A 12,021-nucleotide genomic window follows, 5' to 3' on the forward strand; every position below is an offset into this window, starting at 1 on the left:
AATGCTCATGTGGTAATCGAGAGTGTTGATACCACTGTGGAAGCTGGCACCATACAATTCCTTGGGCCCTGGTTCAGCAGTGACAGGCCTGTTAGCACAAGATGTGGTGGTTCACACCGGACAGCTTTGATCACGTCCACTGATATCAGGCGAAGCGAATGTGTGGAAGTGAGCATCGTGCGTTCAGTCACTGAGAAGAAAAACAGACCCTTCGGGCCACCGTGTCCACTTCGGGTGTTGGTTACTAAAGACAAATTTCTGCCCCATTCACTGAAAATCAAAAACTACTGCAAATCTAATTGAAAGCAGGGAATACAGGGAACACTCAGCGGGTCAGGCAGAATCTGCATGGAGAAAAACTGAGTTTGGAAAGAGGAAAAGAATTAAAGTTTCAGATCAAAGATCCTTCAACCTATTTCCTTTTCCTACAGAGTGTCTCCAACATTTTCTGTCTTATTTCCAAATATATAGGACAGCTTGGTAGCCTAGTTGTTAGTACAATGTTTTAAAATACAGGCAATCCGGGTCCAATGACGTAGGTTAATTGGTCATTGTAAAATTGTTCTGTGATTGGTCTAGGATTAAATCAGGGGGAGGGGGCAGCACATGGCTTGAAGGGCTAGAAAGGCTTATTTTGCGCTGTATCCCAATAAACGTATAATAAAATATATACGGTATGTGTGTGTGCACAATCTCTCTTGCTCTCCCTCCATGTAACTTTTACATACCAAAGGACGTTACGTAGGATCTGTGAGATATGGTGCGTGTACTGTGTTGTGCAGCAGTTGTAAAAATTCCCTGTATGTTTCTGACACTGAGCTGATTTCAAATACATTCCACTCTACAGACTTTTTCCACTCTCCAGCACTGCACTTTGTCCTGCCTTTTATTCCATTAAACAGCTTTGGCCTTGTGATGTTTGCCTTCACAAAGAGGGGTGTTGTTATGTACTTTTACTTCAATGCGTCAGTAAAACAGCTGCCTGCTTTACTCCCACTGATCACACTACTTTCCTGTCTCCCCAGGCGTGATGAGACAGCAACCCCACTCGGCGGGGAGGGGTTGCCAGCAATCTCCTCTGTCAGGCGAGCTGAGTAGCAATTCATATACAACCTGGTTCACACCCGAGCCTTCCCAATGAAAACCTCTCACAGAAATAGAATATGGATAAAAACAGAAACTTGTGGAAACCTGTGACGTCGGTGAAGAGAGAAATATAAACATCCTTTTGACCTGGAATGTTGTTTCTCTTTCCACAGATGCTGCCTGAGCTGCTGAGCGTCTCCAGCAGTTTCTGCTTTTATTTCAGGCTTCTTCTCAATACAAAATAGAGGCACTTTTCGAATGATATTTATTCTAATTAGCCAAAATCCCAGAAATGATGCAGACTGCACTGTGCCATGTCGGCTGTGAGTGTGAAATCTGTTCAGGTGCATTAATCGACTGAAGCAAACTCCTGCTGTAGATTAAATGTAATCCTAAGTAAATTTAATATCAAAGTACGTGTATGTTACTATATACTACCTTGAGATTCATTTTCTTACGGGCATTTACAGGGAGAAAAGTACAGTGGAATATACAAAGAAACTATTAAAGCAGTCAAATAGCGGTCAAAGGATTTCGTGTCTCCTTGGGCAAACAGAATTCACATGATCTCTGGCAAGCCGTGGTAGAGATGTACATATCTACGTTAATAAAAGCTGGTGTGTGACCTACTGTTTACCTATGATATAGTTCTTAATGGTGAAGCACAGGCCTTGCAGTTTACTGAGAGAGTTTACTGCTATTGTATACATCCTGTATACGGCTTGCTGCTGATACGTGACTGCACTGCTGGATCCAGTTCAAACTGACTCAAGTTCAACGATATCACAGCAGTGGTTGTCCACATCAACAGCGATGACGAGATGCTCTGCTGAGAGTAGGTACAGCAGCTGGTTGAATGGTATGAACACAACTTGAATCTCAATGTGGACAAGACATAAGAGATGACTGAGGACTTCAGGCAAGTACAGGTTGACCATTCCTCAATGCACGTCCGTGGAGAGAGTTAGGAGCACCAAGTTACTAGGAGTGCATATAATGGGAAGTCTCACCTGCTCCCTCAACACCACCTCTTTGGTCAAGAAAGCACAGCTGCCTCTCCACTTTCTGAATAGATTGAGGCTCCTCACTGCACCCCACCCCCAAATTCCACCCAATTTTTATAGGAACGCACCAATAGAGTATCCTGAGCAGCTGCATCACCGTCTGGCACGGGAACTGCAAAACATCTGCTGCAAGCCCCTCCAAAGGATTGCCAGGACTGCTAAGAGGATCACCCACCCATCTGAGATATTTTTCAGGAGTATTGCATAGCCTTGGCATTGTTAATGATTCCCCCCCCCCCATCCATCCAACAATCTCTTTGACCCCCCCCCCTCCCCGACCATTAGGCAAGAGAACCCATAGCAATAGGGCAAGAGCTATTGGGATGGAAAACAGTTTCTACCCTCAAGCTGTGAGACTAATGAACCCCCTGCCAACACCCTGGTCTCATCACGTATGAAGCGCCAGTAGCATTATACTGGTAACTTTTTAACTCATATGCCCCTTATTATTAATTCATTTGTGGTAATATTACTTTGTGAGTTGTATATACTGTGCTGTGCACCTTGGTCCGGAGGAACATTGTTTCATTTGGCAGTGTACATGTGTATGGTTGACAATAAACTTGAACTTGAACTAAAAATAATACTGAGAACAAGTTGTAAAGAGTCCTTGAAAGTGAATCCGTAGGTCGTAGAATCAGTTAAGACTGGTAGTCAGTGAAATTATCCGCTGTGAAACTACACCGTGGCCCCGTGCGGGAGTCTCATTAGCAGAACGTGTAAGAAAGCAGCTCAGCAGCACTTCTCCCCATTGGTACTCAGGGTGGGCAACTCGGGTAGATGGCTCATCAGCCTGGGAAGTCAGTCCATCTCAGAGAAGGAAAACTCTGATTTCAAACCTCTGCTGCCTTGCGGCCATACCCACTCATGGGAAAGGCTTCGGGAGTAAACCCTGAGGACAAATCCGGAGCTGGAGTCCCTAAGGTAGTCCGAAGTTGCCTTCATCTCGTTTGAGAGGACTTCCCAGGTGCAGATCCATGGTCTCACAAGACCAATGGATGCCATACTCGGAGTGGGCCATTAATGACACCCCACATTTGGAATAGTGCGTTAAAAAGGGTAGCCGGTCATGGAACCTTTCACTCCCAGCTCTACCCTCACCCAGTCTCAAAGCAGCTAACCGTGATATAATGTTGCCCAATTCCAGGCCCACAGTGACTGATATAACGTGTTGTAATGTTGAACGATCTCATAAATGATCTCATTTACAGTTTACTTCCAATTCCCTGAATGGGGTTTTGCTTAACGACACGGAAAGTTTTTAGATAACCAGGGTATTTTTCTTTCTATAGATTGCCCAGATTGCTCCAATGCAGCTGTCAGGAAGTGCCATCACGGACTATAATGCCACCTTCTCCCGTGATTACACAAAGACCCTTTACAAATCCAGCGGTGCCTCACCAACCTACTGAGGTCAATACATTCATGGGATAGGCAACTATATTGTAGCCCATAGAATTTTCCCAAGTTCACAAGAACAGTTTCAATTCTTGGCATTACAACAGTTAACTGGACAAATTTTTGGTCTGGACAGAGTGAGATTGGGCGAAAATCACAGAGGTTTGCAGCAACATAGAGGAAGTGCTTTCCATACCTTGTTTTGTGCAAACTTCCAGGATCCAACAAAGTGTTAGCCAGAAATAACTCTTGCCTTCTTTAGTGCTAGTTCCTGCCCAGTTTCTCAGGAGTTTGCTTTGATCCACATCCATTCAGCCGGACAGTATATATGGCATTAACCTACCTCACTGGTGGGTGGCTGCATTTACAGATTAGCAACAAGTTACAGAGGAACAGGAGTTAAAATGGAAGCAGAAGGAAACAGCAAGTTATTGTTTATAGTATTGTTAATTTATCCCCCACTTCAATTTCTCTGTTGTTCAGTGGATAGGCAAATAATCTGCCCTAGATGGAACACTTGGCACTGTGCAAACTACGAAACTCTTCCCCAGACACAACCCAACTCCCTGCAAAGATCAATAGTTAAAACCAACAGGCACTGACGTTAATTTACTTTTCCTCTAGTTACTTATTAACCTTTACAGTCAGCAGATTTTCCATGAACTTCCCCTTGAGTGTTCAAGATTTTGCCCACAGCCTACTCACTGTTGATGGCTGATGATTTAAAAAAGAAAGGTTGATAACAAGGGACAACACTGACCAGCAGGACTCGTATTGGAACAGAAATAGTCTAATCTTGCCATAGGATGCCATGCTGGTGCAGCCGTTGCCTTATGCACCACACTACATCATAAACTGTGAACTTTGATAACAGCACATCACCATCATTAACTCAGTGTAACCTTGTATTATATTCCATCTGTCATGTCCTCATCCATTCACATTCCTTTCCCACATTCCCTTGAAGTCGCTCTGCACTCACTTCACAACTCACCCACTACCCTGATACACAACCTCGGCGTATTGGGAAATATTACGTATGTTCCCTTCATCAAGATAGTTCATATAAACTGAATAGTTGGGGCCACAGCACAAACTGCAGTAACAGACTTGTAGGCCCTCAACCAAAAAATGATCAAGTTTTCCTGCTTTCTGTCTGTTGACCAATTCTCAGTCTGTGGTCATATGTAACCTCCGGTCACAAGTGCCTACTTTGTTTCTCATTTTCTTTTGTTTGTTTAAAGATGCCAGCATGGAAAGAAGATTGGCTGCCTGGCAAGAGGCAGACAGTGGGAACAAAGGGAGTCTTGGCTGCTGGTGACTAGCTGTGGTCCACAGGGGTCGGTGATGGGACCACATCTTTTCATGTTCTGTCAGTGATTTGGATGACACAATTGATAGCTTTGTGGCCACATTTGCAGACAATGCAAAGATAGATGTACTGCTGAGGAAGGGCAGGCTGGAGAATGGGCAAAGAAGTGGCAGATGGAATACAATGTCAGGAAGTGTATGGTCAGCACTGGTGCACCTCAGGTGTGTGCTTAGCCCATTGCTCTACTTTCTCCATATCCATGACTGTGTGGCTAGGAATAGCTCAAATACCATCTATAAATTTGCTGATGATACAACCATTGTTGGTAGAATCTCAGGTGGTGATGAAAGGGCGAGCAAGAACAAGATATGCTAACTAGTGGAGTCGCAATAACAACCTGACGCTCAACGTCTGTAAGACAAAAGAGCTGATCGTGGACTTCAGGAAGGGCAAGACGAAGGAACACATACCAATCCTCACAGAGGAATCAGAATTGGAGAGAGTGAGCAGTTTCAAGTTTCAGGGTGTCAAGATCTTTGAGGATCTAACCTGGTCCCAACATATCAATGCAGTTATAAAGAAGGCAAGACAGCAGCTATACTTCATTAGAAATTTGAAGAGATTTGGTATGTCAACAAATACACTCAAAAACTTCTATAGTTGTACCGTGGGGAGCATTCTGACAGGCTACATCACTGTCTGGTATGGAGGGGCTACTGCACAGGACCAAAAGAAGCTGCGAAGGTTGTAAATATAGTCAGCTCCATCTTGAGTACTAGTTTACAAAGCACCCAGGGCATCTTTAGGGAGCGGTGTCTCAGAAAGGCAGCGTCCATAATTAAGGACCTCCAGCACCCAGGGCATGCACTTTTCTCACTGTTACCATCAGGTAGGAGGTACAGAAGCCTGAAGGCACACACTCAGCGATTCAGGAACAGCTTCTTCCCCTCTGCCATCTGATTCCTAAATGGACATTGAATCCTTAGACACTACCTCACCTTTTTAATATACATTATTTCACTTTTTTGCATGATTTTTATATTCAATGTAAGTATACTATAATTGAGGTACTTAATCATTCATTATTATTGTGTGTGTTTTTTTTCTAGATTATGTACTGCATTGAACTGCTGCTGCTAAGTTAACAAATTTCACATCACATGCCGGTGATAATAAACCTGATTCCAATTCTGGTCAAGTACTTTGGTAGAGGAAATAAAGGTTTAGATTATTTTCTAAATCAGCAATCAAAGGTGCAAAGCGACTTGGGGCTCCTGATGCTGCTGGATTTCCTGACTTGCAGTGTGAGTCAGTGGTGAGGAAGGCAAATGTAAATGTTTGCATTCATTTCGAGACCACTAGAATATAAAAGCAAGGGACCAGAATCAGAATCAACTTTAACATAACTGACATACAGTATGTCATGAAATTTGGAAAAACTGTAAATTACTATAAGAAATACACATAAAAATTTAAATTAAGTAGTGCAGAAAGAGAACAAATGTTGGTTCACTGTTTGCTCAGAAATCTGATGCCAGAGGGCTAGAAATGTTCCTGAAGTGTAGAGTATCGTCTTTGTGCTGAGGCATTGGTCAGACCACACAGATGTGAGCAGTTTTAGACCCCTTATCTAAGAAAGGATGTGCTAGCATTAAGAAAGGTCCAGAGGAGGTAGAATGATGGGGTTAATTTATGAGGAGTATTTGATGGCTTGAGGCCTGTATTTAGAAGTTGGGGGGAAGGGATCTCATTGAAACCTATTGAACGTTGAAAGGTCTTGATAGAGTGGATGTTTCCAGTAGTGGGGAAGTCTAAGATCAGAGGATACAGCCTCAGAATACAAGGATGCTCCTTAAGAACAGAGATGAGGAATTTCTTTAGCCACAAAGAGGTGAATTGATTGCCACATTCGCTGTGGAGCCCAAGTCACTGGATATATTTAAAGGTTCAGAATTTGACAGGTTCAGAGGTAAGGATATCAAAGGTTACAGGGAGAATGCAGGAAAATGGGGTTGGGGGTGTAATAAATCAAAGTGCAAAGTAAATTTATTATTGAAGTACATACGTCACCTTATACAGCCGAGATTTATTTTCCTGCAAGCAATTACAGTAAATACAAGAAACACGGTGGAATAAAAAATCACACCCAACAGAACTGATTACAACCAATGTGCAAATACAAAAAGAGAGTAAACAAGGAATAATAATAAATAAATATGCAATAAATATTGGGAACGGAAGATGAAGAATCCTTGAAAGTGGGGTGAGTGAAGTTATCCCCTTTGATTTAAGAGCCTGATGGTTGAGGAGTAATAACTGTTCCTGAACCTGGTGGTGCAGGCCCTGAGGCTCCGAACCTTCTTCCTGACTGCAGTAGTGAGAACAGAGCAGAGTCTGGTTGGTGGGGATCCTTGATGATGGATGCTGCTTTCCTGCAACAGCAGTTCATGTAGATGTGCCTAGTGCTAGGGCGGGCTTTTCCTGTGATGGACTGGGCCGTATCCACCACTTTTTGAGAACGTTTCCGTCCAAGGGCATTGGCGATTCCATTCCAGGCTGTGATGCAGCCAGTCAATATACTCTCCACTGTAAATCTATAGAAGTTTGTCAAAGTTTTAGATGAAATGCTGAATTTTCACAAACTTCTACGAAAGTAAAGGTGCTGCTGTGCTTTCTTCAGACTTCTACAAAATAAAGGTGTTTCTGTGCTTTCTTTGTAATTGCACTTACTGTACATGCTGGGCCCAGGATAGATGCTCTGAAATGATAAACCTGCCGTGATGGAATGGTGGAGTAGACTCGAAGGGCCGAATGGCTTGCCCCAGTGCCTTACGGTCTTATTAACTTATTGAGTGACACCTTTGTTAAGATCTGTTAGACCAAATCCTTAGCTTCACTTATTCATTTAACCATTATAACCTTTAAAAAAACTTGTAACAGATCTGTCAAACAGTATTTCTCTTTTACCAATTGATGTTGGCTCTGCCAAATCTTTCTGCACACTGTTACCAGTTCCTTAACAATAGATTCCAACATTACCCCATTACAGAAAAGCACAGCACTGTTCTGAAGTTACCCATTTACTCTCTCCTTTTCTTAAATGCTCCTAAATTCCAATTGGTGAGAACCATTCTAACGTTGAAGGAACTTTATAAGTTAAAGACAGGGCTCCCACCCCTTTGAAGCCTTGGGACATACTTTCTCAGGTTCTGGACATTCATATTTTCTACTTCATTCATTTCTCTTTTTTAAATAAACTAATGCCGTTCCTCATTCACCCCCACTCTGTTAATCTCCGTATTATTTGCAACAGACCTGCCCAGAATATGTAACAGGAACTCTCTGTTCAGAGGTAACTCTCTACATTACTAGTGAAGCAGCAGCAACAGCTTATTTGGTTCAGGTATAAAAAGGCCGAAAAATGAACTACACGCTGAGTGGGGGGTGGGGAGGTTATCTGCAAAACTCTGCTGCTCAGCACTTCCCCACTATTCTCCAAGCTTACTTTCTGTAGGTAAATAAAGATCCTGGCAGCAGCACAGCTGACACCCAGTTTGTTGTCATCTTCAAACAGGCAGGATCTATGTATAAGGGGAGGGGCTGTCAACAGCAAAACAAGGGGGCAACCCATTTATCAGTGTGACCTGAAATTATTTACCTGATAATGAAATCAATATCGTTGTTGGCAATGGTGATCACAATGTCAGGGACATTGTGTGGAGTCTCCAGGTGACTCTCCATCGTAGCTCTACCAGAGAAGAGAGAGAGAGAGAGAGAGAGAGAATTATTAAAGCAACGAAGTACAATGGCCATCATTTATGCACTTGCCCATTGTCATATTTCCATGACGTACTAAAATGACGGCAAAGAATACACTCCACTGAATGCTGAGAGCTAGCTGGTGTCACTAGAGGCAGCTCCAATACTATGAACCGCATGAGTTATTCACAAATAATATCAGTTTTGTGCATAAAGAACATGGGGAAATATAATTTTCAAGTATGATAATAAAGCTTCAGCTCCTGCCTGACAAGGTCAAGGAGCTGGAGCTGGAGCTGGAGGTCCGCCTAGGAGGCTGAAAACTGCACAGCTGAGACTTTTCCCACAGAGTGCAGGCTCTAGACAGATGGCTGAGATCCAGGAGAAGTGAGGGCAGTAAGCAGTCTGTGCAGGGTCTCCCTGTGGCCATTCCCCTCAGCAACGAGTCTGCCCCATGAGAGGGGAATGACCAAGCCAGTGGCTGTGGTCAGCTCTGAACCTCAGCAGGGAAGGGAAAAGTCACAGGTTGGACAGGAGATTCTGTGGCCGTGAAAGAGATGCCAGGATGGTGTACTGCCTCCCAGGTGCTAGGGTGCAGGATGCCTCGGAACAGCTGCAGAATATTCTCAAGGGGGAGGGCGAGCAGCCAGAGTGCACAGTGCACATTGGCACAAATGACATAGATAGAAAGGGGGGGAGGAGATCCTGCACAGAGAGTATAGGGAGTTAGGAAAGATGCTGAAGAGCAGGATCTCCAAGGTAGTCACCTCTGGATTACTCCTTGTGCCACTGGCTAGTCAGGGAAGGAATAAGATGATAAAACAGATGAACTGAGTGGCTGAGGAACTGGTACAAAGGCCAGAGTTTCAGGTTCTTGGATGGATGGTTGGAACCTCTTTTGGGGCAGGGGTGACCTGTACAAGAGGGACTTAAACTGGAAGGGAACCAAAGCAACAAGTCGGAGAGTGGAGGGATGGAGAAGAACGTAGATGTCAGAGCCAGTAGAAACAGACAGGAGCAAAGTAATAGACATGATGGGTCAGATAGTTTGAAGTGTGCGTTTTCAGTGCTAAAATTATGGGTAAAGGTGATAAAATTAGAGTATGATTCAGTACATGGAACCATGATGTTGTGGCCATTACAGAGATTTAGTTGAGAGAGGGACAGGAATGAGTACTTAATGTCCCAGGGTGTCAACGTTTTGGAAAAGACAGAGAGGGAGATGAAAGAAATGGGGGAGTTGCAATACTAATCAGGGACATTATCACAGCTACAGTCAAATGGGAGATAACGGAGGGCCCTTCCACTGAGTCCATACAGGCAGAACTCAAAAATAAGAAGGGTATGGTCACTCTGATGGGTTATACAATAGACCCCCATGTGTTAATGGGTCAGGGGCACCCACCAAGCAGCTTTTTCTCTCTCGTCCTTTGTTCTTTGAAAAATGTTGGCAAGTTCTACATGGAGGAAATTAACTCTTCAAGTTTTGCAGTTACTTGTGAAAGGTTCTAAAGGAAGAACAGTGCAAGCATGGATTTTTGTTTGTCCTGTCTGTTTTTGGTTTGTGTTTCTTTGTTTTCCATGGAATTGGTTTTAGGGGAACTCAGAATCCACACTGGCCATGTGTAATCTGGGTTGAGAATGAAATTTGTGCATTTCTATTCCGGATACGAGATGCCCGTGTTTCTGAGGTAACCGAATATTTCAGGGGAATTGCTCATCGGTAGACAAATTCAAATTGTGGAATTTGAATTTAACATTTTGGGAAGATTAACATTTGGAGAACAATCCTAAAAGTTGCTTTTATTAACAAAATTGCTTCCTTTTACACAATGTAAAAGATGTTGCTCAAAACCTTTCACATTGATTTTGAGTTTCAGATCCCTTGGAAAAATAATTCTGAAGTCACCAGTGTCGTTATGTAAAATGCAAACAGAAGTTCAATTTAAACTTTGGATTGGCCCAAACAGCATTTCAACATTTATCTAGCTACTGCTGGGTGTTTAAATTAAAAAGTCGTGGTCAGTCAGCCCTGGCAATGCAGAGTTGAGATACAGCTATAACAGGTATTAAAACTTTATCTTCCTTGCAGGTAATTTTTATTGTACTGGAGAACCACATGGGGGTCAGGAGATGATAGCAAACAATCCCAAGGGATCACTTATGTGAAAATAATAAGGGGGTAGGTGGAAGGAGGTTAGAAAGTAATATCTGAGAACAAAAACACAAACAATAGGAAGACAAAGGAAAAATACCTGCTTTTTTAGATGGTTCCTCATCAGTATAGATGGACGAGAGGAGAATTGGCTGCAGTATATATGCAGAGGATGAAGATGGCCAGGAAAAGGAAAGGAAAGTTTTAAAGTTACCCAACATCATGAGTGTACATGCAGCAGAACTGGCAGTCGTGGTGTGTAGTTAGCCATTCAGATCACTCACACAATCTGACCGTATGTGTTGAAGTATTAACTAGTTTAAGAATTTTCTCCCATTCCTCTGTAGATAAAGTATTTGAAGTTCTCTTTCCCACTCATTCTTAATTTTATCAGAAGTACCTAGACATATTTTCGTAATCAAATCATAAATAATTGCTACTAAACTCTTCTGAAAGGGGTTTAAACCCATATTTTTTTTCTGTAACTTTGATTGGATGTGGTATCGGAAAGGTAGGTAAAGTAGCATTCAGAAAGTTTCTAATCTGTAGATATCTGAAAAAGTGTGATCTAGGCAAATCATATTCATTAGACAACTGTTCAAAAGACATAAAACAATCATCCATAAATAAATCACGAAAACATGTTATTCCTTTTGTTTTCCATAACAAAAAGGCTTGATCAATTCTAGATGGTTGGAAAAAAAAGTTAGATATGATACAGCTTTGATACAATTTAAGGTGGTTCATAGGGCTCATTTGTCCAAGGATAAGTCAGCACGTTTTTACCGTCACATAAACCCTGCTTGTGATAGATGTAATTCTGAAGTAGCTTCTTTCATACATATGTTCTGGTTGTGCCCTCTGTTAAGAAAATTTTGGAAAGATACTTTTGATATTATTTCAGCAGTTCTGTGTGTTGATTTAAAACCTCATCCTATTACTGCAATCTTTGGACTACCAGTGACAGACTCCAGTCGTTTATCATAATCAGCTTGTCGTTTAATTGCTTTTGTGACATTAATAGCCAGAAAATCAATTTTATTTAAGTGGAAAGATTCCAACCCACCGACCACATCTCAATGCTTTTCCCAAACAATTGCATGTTTAAATTTGGAAACGATTAGGAGCAGTACTATGGACCCCTCGGTTAAATCTGAAGAAACTTGGAAGCCATTTATTCAATATTTTCATATGATGTAAGTTGACCCTTTCTGAATCCTTTTTTCAGTAATTTTTTTATGGATAGA

General features: G+C 42.3%; 1 protein-coding gene across 5 annotated transcripts in view; it reads right to left on the reverse strand.

Moving 5' to 3' along the window:
* bckdk (branched chain ketoacid dehydrogenase kinase) overlaps positions 1-12,021 on the reverse strand; it is a 71,594-nt gene that overhangs the window by 6,675 nt on the left and 52,898 nt on the right. For 2 of the 5 annotated variants that reach the window (XM_059973014.1, XM_059973012.1), the window contains one exon: positions 8,519-8,608. In XM_059973014.1, the coding sequence (XP_059828997.1) occupies positions 8,519-8,608 (90 nt within the window). Of the gene's footprint in view, positions 1-6,912; positions 7,455-7,519; positions 7,619-8,518; positions 8,609-12,021 lie in introns of those variants that run through there. The other 3 variants (XM_059973013.1, XM_059973010.1, XM_059973015.1) reach the window with 3 other exon arrangements.

Source organism: Hypanus sabinus, chromosome 6, assembly GCF_030144855.1.
Source record: "Hypanus sabinus isolate sHypSab1 chromosome 6, sHypSab1.hap1, whole genome shotgun sequence".
NCBI classification, from domain to species: Eukaryota; Metazoa; Chordata; class Chondrichthyes; order Myliobatiformes; family Dasyatidae; genus Hypanus; species Hypanus sabinus.